Source organism: Chenopodium album, chromosome 11 (assembly GCF_948465745.1).
Source record: "Chenopodium album chromosome 11, dcCheAlbu1.1, whole genome shotgun sequence".
NCBI classification, from domain to species: domain Eukaryota; kingdom Viridiplantae; phylum Streptophyta; class Magnoliopsida; order Caryophyllales; family Amaranthaceae; genus Chenopodium; species Chenopodium album.
The window spans coordinates 10,632,085-10,650,635 of record NC_137844.1 but is presented as its reverse complement, the minus strand read 5'-3'; the positions used below and the strand labels follow the sequence as shown (position 1 = coordinate 10,650,635).

Below are 18,551 nucleotides of genomic sequence, written 5' to 3'. Positions count from 1 at the left end.
GAAAAAAAATAAATAAATAAATTCACGGACACCTTTCATATACACCCGGAATTAATGTATAATAATTGTACTTTTCTACATTCATCAGTCTCACGGTTAGGATGTCCAAATCTTCCCTTGGCTTCGTTTGTGCAATACTAAGCTCTCCACATAAACTTCAAAAGATTTACTGTTATGATCAGTATAATTTTCCAAAGGTTGTATCTGATGACTTCTAAAATTATATGAATACATTTTACCCTTTTTAAGTACCAAAAATGTATTCTTCTCAGCATTGAAAATCTCCATAAAAAAACTACTTGTAAGAAACCGATAAGCCTCTAGATTTGAATCTCCGGTATACCACAATCGCCATGATCTATCTCCGCCATCCTTGACCAAAACCCATATGCAGATTCGCATTGAACACGCACTAAAAACAGCAATTGACTCACCGAGGATGAACAGAAATTTATGGCTATCTTTTTGTTTAAGAGCATCAGGGAAATCCGTAATGCTAAATTCCTCGGAATCATAATCGAACGATTCAAGATGAATCCGTGATTCGGGTGGTTTAGAATAATCCTGATCAAATCCTAACCAGTGGGTAGCACTCCTGGAATTATAAGTACACCCATATCTTCGAATGTGAGCTTCATCAAATAACCTATCTTTGATCCTCCAAAGGTGATCATTTAATTAATAAACCGCAATCGAAACCTCGGAAATCCTTCGATACCCAAAAGCAACTATCTTATGATCATTAGTAGACGAAGCGAAACCGGGGTAATAAAGTATATGGTATATCCCATCGAAATAAATGGACAAGGTGGAATTACCAACGACTTTCGAATACAAGGATTATAAAATACGAACTCATCTTTGGTTTCTTGTAACAAAATCAGTCCACAACAGGTGTTGTATGAATTGCAATGATTCTTTTGAGTGTTGAAAACTTCATCAATTTTCTTGAATGCGTCGATACTATAAAGGGTAAATTCAGTCCCCTTTTTGGCTATCAAAGACTTGCGTTTGTTGTTGTAAATGTGAAGATGCGTAACAATGAAATCGGAGGAATCAATCAATGAACACCAGCTTTTACAAACACATCTGAATCTCATTAGGCTTTTCGCCGGCAGCCTTGCTAAGATCTCCGTCCACAAATCCATCGGTAAATCCACTAATTCTTCCGCCATTGATTAAGAATTTGATGGTGATAAATTAAATCAAAGGGTTTTGTGTTGTGTATAAGTGTATAACCTATAGTTAATATACCGTGTATTAAAATATATAGAGAGCTTTACGTTTAACTAACACGTTCTGAAACCCTAATTATAGTAGTATTAGGTTTCTTGTCTAGAGTTATACTCTTATATCAAGATTACTATATTATATCAAAATTATACTTTTAGGCCCCGTTCTCTTCACCTTATTTTTGCTAAACTGAAATTATTTTTACTGAAACAAAATTATATTTGTTGAACTTAAATTATTTTTACTGAACTTAAATTAATTTTACTGAAATGAAATTATTTTTGCTGAACTGAAATTTACTGATTTTCTATTATAATTCTTCTTTAAGAAAACTGAATTTTACTGAACTGAACTTATTTTTACTGAACTGAAATTATTTTTACTGAACTGCAATTAATTTTACTGAACTGAACTTATTTTTACCGAACTGAAATTATTTTTACTTAATATTATTTTTTTAGGTCAATCACATATATTTCAATGGATAACTACAAAATTTTCATTATTTGTTGGAATCAACACATTTAACTTGCCATATAGCTCGCCTTTCAAAGAAAAAAAAACTTGCCATATAGCTCATACTTATACTCTTATATCAAAATTATTACTCTCTCTGTTTCAATTTGTTAGTCCCATATAATATTTTAGGCGTTTTAAAAAGATCTACTCATATTAAATGTATTCCACTTTTAACTTAGTTTTTTTTTTTTCCTATTTTATACATATTAAATTCTGATTGGTTAAATTAATTAATTGTGAATTGATGACATGACTCTAAGTAAAGAAATTATTCCCTTGAATTATGCAATTATGTTTGACGGTTTTCTAAAAAAATCAAAAAAAATTATATTTTGCAAAACTATTTATGAATTGTTTTTTACTTTAATGTTAGATTACAAATATTCTTTTTTTCTTATTTTATATGATTGATTCCATATTGGACTATTATATTGAAACGGAGGGAGTATGTTATATCAAAATTATACTTATACTAAGCTTAAAAGCAGGCAAAGCATCTATTAAAAATGGCATTAGCATTCTCATCATCACCATTATTTTCCTTAAACTTAGTCACCCTTCAACCATACCTAAAAAAATTACAATCTTAGTTCAATTATAAACCAGTTTCTAATCAAAAAAAAAAAAAAAAAAAAAAAAGAACCAGTTACATATCTTTGAACACGGGTTCCCTTTTACAAATAGATTAATTCAAAATCCAAATTGTTTCATTACCAAAAGGATATGTAAACAACATTTTTATGATCGAAATCTAGTTACAGAGCAAAGTATCAAATGACTATACATGTAACAAGCTAGAATTTGTCAAAAATAAAACAAAAAACAACCTAGTAACCGAAATTAAAGCTACAAACTACAAATAATCATATGAACTAATCTTTTTAGTCTCCAACATTCCACGAAACATCAACGCCGATGATAAAAACATGACTAGGATGCAACGCTCCAATTCTTCTTGTATCCTTCACAACAGGCTTAGGAATCGATCCACCAGCATCTGCGATCTTTTTCTCCATCTACAAAATAAACACCACATTAACTAAGCTCGTAGTTGTTACATTGTCCCAACCAATTTTAATAATTATCGAATTATGACTTGATCACAAAATCAACATACAAATTTAACTAAACTTGAAAATTATGAATAATTGTGCTCACCTCCATTATGGGTTCCAATCTGCTCTTCAGTAAGTTGAATTCATTCTTTGCTTTATTCATGCTTTCTAAACACCTATAAATAATAAATTGTATAACTTTTGATCAACATTGTACATCAAATCGTCATAATTTATTTGTTGATACTACGAATTACATAACATAACATACAAATTAATATTGATATGCAGAAAATCATATAAAGCATACTTTTCCATATTCCTCTCCTTGTAATAATCTCGTACTTTTTTTAATGCACCACGTACAGTTATACAGCCTACTGCACCAACACTGCATCATTTGAACCACAATATATATGTTAGTCATATAATAAATTAGAATAAGAAGAAAATTAATCATTAGCAATTTTTAGTTTATACTAATCACTTATTTGTTAATTCTATATTTCCATTATTTGACAACCTAAGTAAATAGTATAATTTGTGTACAAGTTTTCCTTTATGCCCGTAAATCTCGACCTACTTGACAAACTATAACATGTGGAATGACACTCGAGACTTGAAATCAAATCCTTTGTATAATAAACTTGATCTAGCAATTTGATCATGTTCTTCACTAATAATCCTTTAAACATTGTCAATTGGGTACAATAAACATTTAACGATCAAATACACAAAATCAACTTTATCAAATTAAAAAAACAAAAGAGAGAGTGAGCAAGACTTTTTAATCACCTGGAACTATCAAGTGTAGTATTTATAAACCTCATAGTTCTTGCAACTTCCGGGTCAATATGAAAATCAAAATTCATATTGTCATTTAGTTCTTGTCTGCATCAATTCAAAGCAGAAGAATAAGTTATTAGTCTGAAATATTTAGTATTGAAAGAAGAGATAATTATATAATAAAATTAATGAGAGAAACATTACACAAATTCAGCCAAATTATCGAGTCGTCTCGTGACATCTCTCAGTGCAACATTCAGATTATGAGCTTCATATTTTGGATTGATTTCCGTTATCAGAATATGCTGTTTTCCATTGCATACAAACATAACACAAGATTATGAAGCTTAATTAGAGAGAAAAATCTTAATTAGAGAAAGAAAGAACTAGAGTAATTAATTAATACCTCATCCATCAAGGTGCTAGTGTAATCAACATATTCAAATTGATATTGAGCAACTTTGGTACCCGTTTTCTGCAAGCATTAATCAAACATATACTCCGTATTAGTCTTTTTTATTAAATAAATCGCGAATTTGTTTACACATTATTAGTCCAATATTATGACTATATATAAGGAAATACATTTAACCTCATTGATTGGTAGCTTAGGAATTGACCCACCAGCTTGTACAATTCGATTCTCCATCTACAATTTAAAATCGTTACAAACACAAGATTAGAAGTAAGTTCACCTATAGTAGTCATGTTATCACATAGACCCAACATTAGTTGTCACATAGTCCCGACCCCTCGAGTCTAACCATATTACATTACATGATAGTGATCGATTATGAAAAATTTGGTCTACTCACCCCTAATAAGGTTTCCAGATTGGACTTCAACTGGCTGTATGACATTCTCGTTCGTTCCAAGCACCTTAAGCAACTGTATACGTACAATAAATCGTATATTCAACAATTTAATTAATTTCATCAAAATTAATTAATATACCAAGTAATTAAAATGCAGAACAATACCCTTCTTTGTCCTTCGCATGAGAATTAATTCGAAATTGAACACATTCACTAAGAATACGTTCTGCACCGATGCTGCATTACAAAAAATGTTAGCTTTTTCGTAAATAATGAGACCTGAAATTGAATCCCGACTATACCTCACTATCGTTACAACTCTCTTGACGTACAAAATAACCTCTAATGTAGAATTTTTCACCAATGGTATACATTCAGAGTATTTAAGACTAAAATTATTAAATTCAAGAATTGTGTAGGTTAACATTAACAAAAATCGATCATAATGTATAATAAATTAATATTTCTTGTTACCAAACAATTACACTATGAATATCAACCATAATCTTGATTAATTAAAAACCCATTTTTTAATTAAAAATGAGAAAGAGAGATTAATTACGTAGAATTGCTGTCCTTAAACCCATGAAGAATTCGATCAAGATTCGAGAAGTCTACATTTTCTTGTTCCCTACATTATTAACAAAACAAGATAATTAGTTAATTAATTAACGAACAATTAAATTAATTAATTAGACTAAAAATGATTAATACGAAAAAGAGAGAAAACTAACAGAATTTGAGCCAAGTTATCGAGATGTTCTTGAGTAGATTGACAGAATTCATTGAATTTGTTAGCAACAAATCCTGGGTTTGTATGATTTTGCAGTAAAAGTAGATTATTAAACTCATAATTCAGAATCCCCTGTTTTTAGAACAAGAAAAAACAGAGATTATGAAAGTTAATTAGAGAGAGAAAGAGAGATTAATTGATTTAATTAGAGAGAGAAAGGGTTTGTTTTAAGAAAGTTAGAGTAATAAGTACCTGATTTATCAAATTGAGTGTGTAATTAACGAAGCTATCTTGTAACGCAGCCATTCGAGTACCCATTTTCCAAGATTTTCTCTCTCTAAATTTTTTATTTCTGTGAATTCAAAATGAATAACTTTGGTACCAAGTATTTATAATATAGCATTGATCTGATTTGATATGAACAAGGAAGAGTTGATTGAGATACTTAATGCTTGTACTTAGGGGGCATGTGTTTGATTAGTTTGTGTTTATACTATATATGTGTTTGTGGGAAATGCATTGATTATGAGAAAAAAGTAATTTATGGTTTGGTTGTTAAAATTGGGGCTTACGCACACTCATGTGATAATGGTGGGTTTAGGATTTAATTGTCGTGAATTCGGCTTTTAATTTAACAATTGAAATTATGATTTGTAACGTGTTTTGTATTAGTCCAATTTCCATTGATTTGCCCAATAGAGTTATAAAACGGTTACAATAATGTGTTTGACATATATAATTTAAAAGAAATTAAATTTTGAAGATTAGATCATTGTCTTACAACAGTTTTATACATATTTGAGGTTTTTATTTGTTGATTAAAGGTTTTCGTGGATTTGAGGGAAAAAAATTAGCTTTGTGACATTCAAAATTATTACCATGGCCCTATTCAAAGTGACAAAGTCCAAAACCTAGCATTTAGCATTTTCGCAAGTCATTTGACATTGTGCTCCACCATAGGAAGTAGTATCAATAGACAATGAATATCGAAACAAATGACATCTTGTTTAGAACCGTAAACATTGTCAATTACACCTTTCAGCCATTTCAAATTTCAATATACCTGTTTTGCTATTCAAGCCAATTGGTCGTGTAGGTAGTTTACACAAAAAATTTATTCCAGTGTATATTATTCCAATTTTCTTTTCTTTTTTTTTCATAAGATTTTTGTGGATCTAATTGAACCCTCCTAATCTACATTAAATCATTCCTTAATTGTTGTTTCTGTCTGATCCCAACTCCTCCAGGAACTCGGACCTGAGATTCTGATACCCCTATCGGCAAGCTGAGAACCTACACAATGAGAAGAAGTTAGCTAACCCCGGGGTGATCCGGGGATAACCACTCCGATGATAAAGTCAGAAAGTATTTGAGAAGAGAAGATAAGTAAGAGAAAGAAAGTAGAGAGAGATTAGAGAGAGTCATTAATTGTCCCCATTAATGAGGTCTTACCTACTTATTTATAGTAATCTACCTTGACAGGTGGCTTTCACCCATGCACAACCTTTCGTGCCAAGTGTCGAGTTTCTGTTGCCACGTGTTAAATTGCGGCAGGCCGACATGTCCTCTTTCTGTAACATATCGGCGTCTTCTTGTGATCTGGTCACGTGCTTTCGCAAGATATCGGTCATGCCCGGATATCATCCCATACAATTAGCCCCCCAAGTGAGGACGTATGATCATTCATCATCGTGCTCAGTTTATCATGGGAGGCATGCTGAACCTAACAAAACAAACTTTGGGTTCCGCATCTCATTCTTCAGACTCTTCCCTAAATTGGAATTTTTATTGCAACAACGTTTCTTGCACTCTGTTAAGTACTGTGTACTAACAAAGTTTCATTACTAATGTTGTCGTTTGTCAAAATTCATTGTAATCGCTTGGCCTGTATCTAGGCAAACTAGTTTCTACACATTCATATATGTTCAAGCTCTATGTTCTTTTGCTAAGAAGTGTCATTTTAATTTGCTACTTTCAGTACTCTTTGTTATTATTATTCGCAAAAGGGTAACTTTTGTAAACTCCGTTTTCCTCCCCAAGTGACCTTGTATGTAAAAAACCTGGGAGCGAAAAACTCCGTTTTCCTCCCCAAGTGACCTTGTATACTGATAACATACAAGGTCAACTCATTATAAAAAACCTGGGAGCGAAAAACTCCGTTTTCCTCCCCAAGTGACCTCGTATGCTGATAACATACAAGATCAACTCATTATAAAAAAACCTGGGAGCGAAAAACTCCGTTTTCCTCCCCAAGTGACCTTGTATGCTGATAACATACAAGGTCAACTTATTATTAAAAACCTGGGAGCGAAAAACTCCGTTTTCCTCCCCAAGTGACCTTGTATGCTGATAACATACAAGGTCAACTCATTATAAAAAACTTGGGAGCGAAAAACTCCGTTTTCCTCCCCAAGTGACCTTGTATGCTGATAACATACAAGGTCAACTTATTATTAAAAACCTGGGAGCGAAAAACTCCGTTTTCCTCCCCAAGTGACCTTGTATGCTGATAACATACAAGGTCAACTCATTATAAAAAACCTGGGAGCGAAAAACTCCGTTTTCCTCCCCAAGTGACCTTGTATGCTGATAACATACAAGGTCTACTCAGTGCAAAGTGGACGTTATGGTAGTGTAACCGTTTTTCTTCTCCTCTCTTTTTTTTTGTTTGTTTGGGCGGGAAAATTTTTACACGTGTCACAAATCCTGCCGCTGCTTTTTGAAAAAGTTTGTCAATTAACAGCCGTCAGATCTCTGAACCGCCTTTCACTTCAATTGGCCTTTCAGTTTCTTCTCTTTAGATCAAAATTCCGCCATTTCCTCGTTACTTCGCATTTTTTCCTAGTTTTTTTTTTCTCGAAAAAGTTTAAGTTACCGACCAAAGTTCTTTCCTTTCTTATCTTCTTCGCGTTCGGTTTGTGCATTCCGTCTCCTCGGGCGTATCTTCTCTTTCTTCGTCGTTTCTTTATCAGTTAGAGGCGTAAAATCCGCGATTTTCATCGAAGGTATTTTTGTACCCTAATCCCTGATTTTTCATGCTTTTTTTTTATTTTCTTATATTCAATTAAATGTCTGAAGATAGTGTTGAAGAGAATTTTCCTAACCTTAGTACTGCTAGGCGTCGTTTAATTAGGCAATCTTTAGGCAAAGAAACCGGTAGTAATCAGGGTAATTCGTCTTCCCTTTCTGATAATATTGACTATCCTTTTGAGACGTTATCTTCTGAAGAAGAAAAACGCGCTTTTATGATACATAGGACCATTGCCCACCGTGAAAGTGCCCTTCACCCTACTAACCCTGATATCCCTGCCGATACTGAAATTCTTGACGTTGAGCCTGTTAATGTCCGTTATCACTTACGCAGCTTTACTGGGAGACGATATTTTAATCAATACGACACTAACGTTGGCAATATAGGTATAAACACTATGCCAAGGGTAAAGAGTACAAGTTATCAACCCCGAGCCGCCGCCCGTGAAGCCGCTGAGGCCGCCAAAGCAGCCAAAGCAGCTGAGGCCGCCAAGGCAGCGGAATCTAGCAAAAGACCTGGACAAGGTCAGGTTGTAAGTTCTTCTGAAGAAGAACTTGAGGATGATATCCCTTTGACACCTGAAGAAGGTCCGTCATCTCCTGTTCATGATTCTGCCGTCAACTCAGTTTTAAGAGATGACGACGCTCAGGAAGACAGTGTAAATAATGAGAGTAGGGATAACATTGTTGATTTAACGGCTGAGGTTATCCAGGAAGAGAATCTGGACGAGGGGTATAGTTCTGAGACTGATAGGGCTGAGTTCCGACAACCTATGGTTCTTGCCAGCGACGGAAAAGTAGCAAAGGAAAAGATAAGTGAAGCTTTTAGGAAAACGGCAATTACAAAGGACTATTGTCGTCGTGCGAAAAAGTTCTTTAACTTACCTGATGGGTATGAGTTGTCTCTCCCTCCATCTGGAGCTTCAGTGTTGGATTGTCCAGCTGGTTCCGTTGCTGTTTACATGAAGCACTTGGATTTCGGCCTCCGCTTTCCTCTACATCCCTTTGTTGCTAAAATCTTAAAGGCTTGGAACGTTTGCCTGGTCCAGTTAACCCCTCAAACCATTCGTGCCGTTATCGCTACAGTTTGGGTTATGCTATATCGGAACTTCCCTCTAACCCTTAATGTATTCAGGCGGCTTATTACCCTAAAGAGAGATGGTCAATCAGATGGGTGGTGGTCTTTATATACCCTACCTCATAAATATACCGTCCATCCTAAATTATCTAGCTGCAAAGGTTGGAAGGATAAGTTTTTCTTCATGTCAGTCCCAGAGGATTTTCCTTTGAGGAGAACTTTTTTCAAGCCTCATCCCCACTTTGATTCAATCCCCGAGAGAGATCTCGGGAAACATGAAGAGAGGGCTGTCAATTACTTTGACATCTCTGAACATGATGAAGGTGACGGCAAGGTTCGTCTAATTCCTGCGGTGTGGGTGCCGAATGTGAGTTACATTCTGGGCAACGCGCCGCTTTCTCGTGTCGGTCTTTGTTGGACTGACCAGCATGGTATAGCTTATCCTTCTTGGTTTTATTATTCTTATTCACTAATTATTCATTTTCTTTTTTCATAATGAAAACGGCGTAGCTTACTTGTTTGGTGCTACCTTCCTTTCCCTTTTATTATTATTATTTTTTTATATATATTCGCATTTAACTGATTGAATTTACATTCCTTTTCACCAGGTATTGATAAGTTGGATAACAGACAACTCGGCCTATCTTCTGACGGGACAAGGGTTATCAGGCGCTGCCCCAAAGCTTCCGACCCCTACGATACTCTTGCTTCCGTTTGCGGGCGTGCTCCAGCCATTAGTGCCAAGAGAAGAGCTGAGATCATGGCCGATGAAAATACCAAGAAAAGAAAACTAACACCTCTAGCCAACCGGCGAGGCGGCATTGTGATCTCCAGCCCCAGGCAACCTGAAGGGCGAGCCGAAAAGAAAAGGGAGCAATCGGCGCCCGAGAAGAAGAAAGACCAGTCGGTGTCTGAAAAGACCCCGACTGCTAACAAAGCTAAAAGCCCTGAGGCCGTTGTGAAGAAGGTTATTCAGGGTATTGAGGTCGAAGATCTCACTTCTGCTGAATCTCCCCGTCTACCTCAGGCAACCACCGTAATTGCTCCTACAACGGTTGGGTCGGATTCTAGCATCCCAGCCTTGACTTATCGGTCCAATCAATGGATTGAACGTGTTTCTGGAAGGTTTCCAGATGAAGTTCTGAAGGGGTTTGCTGTCCCTCCCGGCCATTCCGGCGACCGTTGGCAACCTGCTATGGATGTCGACCGGAACGAATCTATGATAACCAATGACCCAATGCAAGGTGGGAATCTCGGTTATCGGTTGTTGAGCAATTTGACACTGCCAATGGACAGACCTGCTGGTCCAATTGCCCCCCTTGCTGCTATTCACATGCACAACATGATGAAGGTACGTATATATGTTATTACTTTATTTCTTTATATATATATTTTTATGTAGTGTTCTCGGCTTCCCTATTTTTACTTATATATACATTTCTGTAGGCCGTCATGTCTGGCACAGAGCTGGTTGAGATGTATCGTTACTATCAGGAGAAGCATCATCAAGCCTCCGCCAGTGAAAGTGCTATGCAGGAAGTCATCAAAAATGCTGAAAAAGCTTTGGACGACTTAAGGAAAATAAAAGAGAAAGACGACAAAGAGATGTCGGAGCTGAAGGTCAAGGCTGAGAGGGTTGCCAACCTCGAGCTAGAGGTGCAAAGTTTGAAGACTTAGATCACTGAGAAAAACAAGGTCGTTGAGCGGCTTCCCTCAGTTGAAAAAGATCTCCGGGATGCCAGGATTAAAATTAAGAGCCTTGAAGAAAAGGTTCAAAAAATGGAAGCCGACAAACCTGGTATCCGTCGGAGAGCGGTCGGCCGTTATCTAGCCTCTGATGAGTTCTGCTCCAAGCTCCAAGATCGTTTTGATGGAGGTTGGACCGCTGCTCAGAGATGTATTGCTCACGCCGCCGGTTGGAAGAAGGATGATTGGGCAAAAATTGAAAAGGCTTTCGGTGAGGAAGCCTACAAGATCCCTTCTGGCTTTGAGGCGCAGCAATTTTCTGATGAGGACTTGTATAACCTGGCGCCAACTGTTGATGACGGCCCCAGCAATCCCAGCATTTTGGATTCCCCAGTGCCTGAGAATGCTCAATCTTAAAGGGGCGGGCAGTTATCACCGACATCCTCTTGTGGGTCTTGTATCATTGGGCCTTACCAGCCGTAACTCTTTTATTGTTTTTGTATGTATGAACATGTTTTGGCAGTGCTGTTTTATCGGCATATACCCCTCTTTTGTGGTGATGCCTGTCGGCTGTTAATTTTATCTGTTGTGTAAACTTATTTTTATTTTTACCGTCTGCCGTTTGCCTTCAAAATTCTATACTTTTATCATAACTGTGTTACTCTTTAGTTATCATTTTCTAGTTTGCCTGTTTTTAAACAAGGTTATGATAATCATGTTGCCTCGCCTTGCTAGTTTTCAACGCATAAAAAATTGCAAAAAATAGTTACTTACCTAATGCTTTGTCTGAAATCCGAAAACTTTCAGTTAGAAACCTTTTAAAGACGCCAGCTTCCGAAGATACCAGATCTAAAACCTGGCTCGAGAAATTGCATATAAAAATTACCAGCATATTTTAAAAACTTATCAGCATACTATGGATATCACAACGCATATGAACTTATCAGCATACTATGGATATCACAACGCATTTGAACGCCATATCATTCCTTGTGCCCCCCAGTGTACATAGTTCACGCTAGAGCTATGCACACTGAGCTGCGAACATGAAAGCGAACGGTTGTTGCTGGTTCAGATTATAACACTGGTCACCTACTGCTGTGTTGTTTTAGCCAGTTAGGTACCCTCTCGGCGATCATTTTCTGAGCTACGCCTCATGTCGGCGTATACTCGAATTGATTTGGCCGGTATTTATATTTTGAACCAGCAACCTCATGAGTTAACATATACAACTGATCAGGTTGTATAACTGTTATCTTCATGGAAGCGGTTTTTAGCTGTCCATCCCACTTAACGATGTTCTGTTAAATGGAGGATGCCTATTTCAATGCGTATTGTCTGAATACCTCTTCATTCATTACCGATATCTTTTTTGATATCAGTTTCAAAAAATAAGGATTTGTTCATTACACATAGTATTTTTTCAATACAGCGGAGTTCCATACATTTTTTAGAGGTGTCCCATCCGGGGTTTCCAGATAAAATGACCCTTGGATGACGACATCTCTTATTCGGTAAGGCCCTTCCCAGTTTGCAGTCAGCTTCCCGTCTTCATTTCCCTTACCGGTTGCTGCGGTTCTTCGTAAGACTAGATCTCCTTTGCTTAACGGCCTATATGATACTTTTCTGTTGTAGGCCCGTGACATTCTTTCTTTAAAGACAGCTGACTTAACTGCTGCTTTTTCTCTTAGCTCTGGCAAGAAATCTAACTGTTGCCGTAGGAGTAAATCATTTTGATCTGCACAGTAATGCTGAATTCGGAATGTCGGCAACCCGACTTCTGCTGGTATGACTGCCTCCGTTCCAAAAACTAGAGTATAAGGGGATTCACCTGTGGCTTCTCTCATTGTTGTCCTGTTGGCCCATAATATTTCTGGTATCAAATCTGCCCATAAACCTTTTGCGTCTTCGATCTTTTTCTTAATTGCCGTTATTATCTGCTTATTTGCTGCTTCTGCTTGGCCGTTAGACTGTGGGTGGCATACTGCTGCATAAGCAAATTTTACCTTATACATCATTAAGAGATCTTTGACTGGCTTACAGTCAAATTGAGTTCCATGATCAAAAACCATCGCCATCGGCAGCCCGAACCTCGTGAAAATGCTTTTCCATATAAACTTTTTCACTTCCGATGCCGTTATCTTCGCTACTGGTTCTGCCTCTATCCACTTGGTGAAGTAATCAATTCCCACTATCAGATATTTTCTTCCACCTGTGGCTGATGGGAACGGGCCTACTATATCCATTCCCCATTGGGCAAAGGGGACTGGATTCAACATCGGAGTCAGATCATTTGGGGGCAAGTTGATAATTGGAGCAAACTTTTGACACTTTTCGCATTTTTTAACATAAGCCGTCGCATCTGCAATCATTGTCGGCCAGTAGTATCCCCTTCTCATTGCCTCTCTGGACAAAGCTCTTGCTCCAAGGTGATTACCACAACTTCCCTCATGCAATTCTTCTATTAATCTTGCGGATTCAAGATCCGCTATGCACCTTTGCAACGGCAGTTAGAACCCCCTTTTGTATAACTGCCCTTGGTACATAACGAACCACACACTGTCCTTCTGTAACCTTCTCAGCTCCCCTTTATCTGTTGGCCCTACACCATGAACGATGTATGCCAGTATTTTATCGTACCAATGATCCTCCACTTCAACACAATTGACATCCGCCGGTATCTCATCTATGCTTCTCTGCTTTAAAATCTCAACCATAACCGTTCTTTCCAAGTCATTGAAGCTTGAACTTGCCAATCTTGCCAGTGCATCTGCTTGAGCATTTTTTAATCTCGGAACCAGTTTGATCTCAAAGTATTGCAACTGAGCTGCCAATTGCTTCATCTTCTCTAAATACTTTACCATTGCTGGCTCTCGAGTTTCGTACTCCCCACTAAACTGGCTTGATACCAGCTGGGAATCAGTTGTCAAAACTAACCGTTTTGCCTCTGCCGCTATCGACAGCTGCATTCCAGCTACCGCAGCTTCATACTCGGCCTCATTGTTTGTTGCCTTGAATTTAAATTTCATGGCGTATTCAAATATTTTTCCATCTGGAGCCGTTATCACAACTCCGGCCCCTGCCCCCGTTGCTGCGGCTGATCCATCAACTGATACCTGCCATGTTCCCAACTCCTCTTCTTCATCCGTGTATGTGGTTTCAACAATAAAATCTGATAACGCTTGAGCCTTAATTGACGTCCTAGGCTTGTAACTTATTTCATACTCCGATAACTCTACTGCCCATGTCAGTAGTCTACCAGACGTATCCATTTTTCGCAGTGACTTCTCTAGGGGATGATTGGTGAGTACTTCTATCGGATGTGCATCAAAGTAAGGTCTTAACTTCCTGGCTGCTACCAGTACAGCTAAAGCCATTTTCTCTATAACTGGGTATCTGCGTTCTGCCGCATTCAAGACATGGCTGACAAAGTAAATCGGCTGTTGTTGTCTCTTCCTTTCTACCAACAAAACGGCCGCTATTGTTTTTGGTGATGCTGAGATGTATAATTGTAACACTTCTCCCTTCTCAGGCCTGGCAATTGTGGGAAGAGATTTAAGATGATTCCTCACTACTTCTAAGGCATCACTTTGTTCTTTTCCCCACTCGAATGCCTTATTCTTTCTCAGCACCATAAAAAACGGGAGTGCTTTATCAGCTGATTTGCTGATAAATCTTGTTAGCCCTGCCATCCTGCCCGTTAACCTCTGTATATCACGGATGGTTCTTGGTTGTTTCATTTGAAGCACCGCATTCACCTTATCGGGATTTGCATCTATCCCCCGTTCACTAACCATAAAACCTAAAAACTTCCCTGATCTCACCCCAAAAACACACTTCTCTGGATTCAACTTCATTTGATATTTTCTCAGGGTTTCGAATGTCTCCCTCAGATCGGCTATATGGTCTTCTTTGTTCTTACTCTTTACTATCGTATCATCCACATACACCTCAACATTCCGCCCTTTCTGTTTCTCAAAAATCTTATCCACCAACTTCTGATAGGTTGCCCCTGCATTTTTCAGCCCAAAGGGCATTGCCTTATAACAGTACACACCTACATCCGTTATAAAGGCCGTTTTATTTCTGTCGGCCTTATGCATGCTGACCTGGTGATATCCTGAGAATGCATCCAGAAAACTAAGCATGGCATGACCAGAGTTCGAATCTACCAGCCTATCTATCCGAGGTAATGGGTAGCAATCCTTAGGGCAAGCTTTATTCAAATCTGTAAAATCCACACACATTCGCCATTTCCCTGTCGGCTTCCTCACCATTACTACATTTGCCAACCATTCGGGATATGTACAGGGTTCTATAAACCCTGCTGCTAAGAGCTTATTCACCTCGGCCTGGATTGCTTCTATCTTCTCAGTCGAGAAATTACGCTTCTTCTGCCTTATCGGCCTAAACTTTCTATCAACATTCAGCTTATGTTCCATTACCTCAGGATGTATGCCTGGCATCTCACTGGCCGAGAACGCAAAGACGTCGGCGTTCTCGCGCAATAAACTTATCAGGTTACATCTGGTCTCCACATCCATATCTGCCCCAACTTTCACTGTTCTACTGGGGTCGCCTGGCTGCAATTCAACTTGGACGGTTTCTCCGCCCGGCAACGGCCTTGGTGTTTCTTCAGGTCTTGCATCAAAGTTTTTCATTTTCAAATCTTGCACTGTCGGTTCACCTTCCCTTGTTGGGTTGCATGGAACTGTGGCACTACCAACGGGGTTCTTTAAAGCTGTGACATAACAGGCTTTTGACATAACCTGGCCTCCATACACCTTCTCCACAGCTCCCAAGTTTGACACATAGGCTATTGCCAAGTGGTAGGTTGATACAACAGCCTGCATGTCATGAATTATCGGTCTGCCGATAATTGCGTTATACGCCGACTTGACATCCACCACCAGAAACTCTGCCATCACATCTCTTGCTTGTGGTCCATCACCCATCCTTACAGGCAACACAATGCTCCCCTCCGGCCTGACAGTTGATCCATTAAACCCGATTACTGGATACGACACCGATTTCAGGTATTGCCTCCCGATATTCATCTCATTAAAAGCTTGAACAAACAAAACATTTGCTGAACTGCCCCCATCTACCAGCACCCTTTTGATGTCGGCACCATTTATCTTGATTATCAAGACTAACGGATCGTCATGTGGGAACACTACACCTCGTGCATCTTCTTCCGTAAACACAACTTGTGGTATTGATGCCGGCCGAGGACGATTATCTACATCCAAAGCACAAACCAGATGCCGGTGCTCCGCTAAATGCTTCTTTGCCCCACTAATCGTTCCTCCGTGAATCGGTCCTCCCGTTATCACATCTACTCTTCCAGTAGATAACGGTGGTATTCCTGCGTCCCCTTGTCGGACTATTCTTCCTTGAGCTCTTTCAGGCCTTGCTTCTATCTGTTGCCTCTCAACGGCCTGTGCCGGTTGTTGATTTCTACCGGTATTCAACCGGTATTGTGTTAGGTGCCCTCTCCTGATCAACTCCTCGATGTTGTCCTTCAATTGGGTACACTCTTCTGTATAATGCCCCACATCCCTATGGAACATACAGTACTTCTTCATGTCCCTCGACCTTGCTTTCATGGGAATCGGCCTTGACCAATCTTCTCTGTTCTGATTCACTGAGTAGATTGCAGCCCTTGGTGTATTCAGGGGGGTGTAGGTGCTGTATCTCATTGGCAGCCTTGTCGGTCTGGTATCTTGCCGACTTCCTCCTCCCCTTCCCGGGGCAGGAGTTCTCGGCCTGCTCCCTCCAGACGAGGTCCCCTCATTTTGACTTTGCCCCTTTCCTACCACCATATGCCTGCTACTCGTCTTCAACAGCTCCTCACTCTTTATGTAATCGTGAGCTTTGCTGAACGCTGCCGCCAATGTCGGCAGACTCTTCCTTGTAAGATACCTTTTGAAATCCGAATCAACTAATCCATTCATCAAAGCCATCACAGCTATCTCCTGTTGTAACTTCGGAATAGTGTTTGCTTCATTATTAAATCTCCTGATGTAATCCCTCAAAGATTCATCTGATTTCTGCTCCACAGCCATCAATTCTCCAGAAGTTTTCTGCCTCACGCTGTTACTGACATATTGCCCTACAAACATCTCAGTCAGTCTTTCAAAGCTATCTACTGATCCAACTTCAAGGTTGTTAAACCAATCGGCTGCAGCCCCAATCAAAGTTGTCGGAAAGACCTTACACCAAACTGCATCTGAGTTTGTGTACAGCATCATGTGTCCCTCATAAGACGTTATAAATCTTGCCGGATCCCCTCTTCCATCATATCTGCAAGTCGGCATTTTCACTTTCTCCATTGGTTGTTCTAAGATGTGCTGGGCAAATGGGGATGCCCTTAACTGCACTACCGTGCGTACTGCTTGACCTGCCACTTGTGAGCTTCTTTGCTGCTGAGTTCTGGTACTCGCAACACGGCTCGAGGATTGCTCATCTTGCCGTGATGTTGTATGCGTCCTTACTGACGACTCATGTCGGGGTCTCCTTGACGAGTTCTCCAGCTAATTGTGTTGTTCCTCCTGATGATGGTGCGATGTTCCTCTATCGGCCTGGGCAGCTTCTCTTTCAGCCCGTGCTGCCTCAGCCTCCTTTCTCTTCTTGCTCATTGCACTCATCACCCTTGCGGCTGTTTCCAATTCATCTGGAGTAAATGCTGCCATAGGATCCTCTGCCTCCCTTCCTCCTGCAGGGGGGGTTATCGGCATATGGAACTGATTACCCTCTAGGGTATGGGTTTCATCTACTATCTCCACCTGGGGTTGTCCTTCTGGTATTCCATTGTTTAAATTGTTTCCGGCCATGATTATTGTTGTTGTATATATATTTTGTGTGAGGTTCTTAGGCAATAGAAGTGATCAACTGCTCCCTCCTTCTAGCGCCAAATTGTTTCTGTCTGATCCCAACTCCTCCAGGAACTCGGACCTGAGATTCTGATACCCCTATCGGCAAGCTGAGAACCTACACAATGAGAAGAAGTTAGCTAACCCCGGGGTGATCCGGGGATAACCACTCCGATGATAAAGTCAGAAAGTATTTGAGAAGAGAAGATAAGTAAGAGAAAGAAAGTAGAGAGAGATTAGAGAGAGAGAGAGTCATTAATTGTCCCCATTAATGAGGTCTTACCTACTTATTTATAGTAATCTACCTTGACAGGTGGCTTTCACCCATGCACAACCTTTCGTGCCAAGTGTCGAGTTTCTGTTGCCACGTGTTAAATTGCGGCAGGCCGACATGTCCTCTTTCTGTAACATATCGGCGTCTTCTTGTGATCTGGTCACGTGCTTTCGCAAGATATCGGTCATGCCCGGATATCATCCCATACAATTGCCCTTGTGATTGTGTTTCTTATATCTACAAAATGCGAGCTTTCAAATATTGTCAAAATCTCTTTGAAAAATAAATTATAAGAATACGATAATTAGGAATCCCATCATTTGAATTTTAATCAGGGGTATAGCCGTGTAGTGATGCTTTAAGACAATAAAATCATTTTAGGGAAATGCAGATGTGATGAATAATCCAATATTGTTATTACAGTAAGTAAAAGTGAAATTAACACACCCTATTTCTTGAGACTTATT

The 18,551-nt window shown here is 39.0% G+C and overlaps 1 protein-coding gene across 1 annotated transcript; it reads right to left on the bottom strand.

Annotated features, from left to right (window-relative positions):
- Positions 1-96: 96 nt before the first annotated feature.
- LOC145566266 (putative F-box protein At3g16210) lies at positions 97-1,175 on the bottom strand. The gene is made up of 2 exons (XM_081625736.1): positions 856-1,175; positions 97-595 (listed from the first exon to the last, which is right to left on the bottom strand). The coding sequence occupies exons 1-2, from the start codon at positions 1,173-1,175 to the stop codon at positions 97-99; spliced, it is 819 nt and encodes a 272-aa protein (XP_081481862.1).
- Between the last annotated feature and the right edge of the window lie 17,376 nt (positions 1,176-18,551).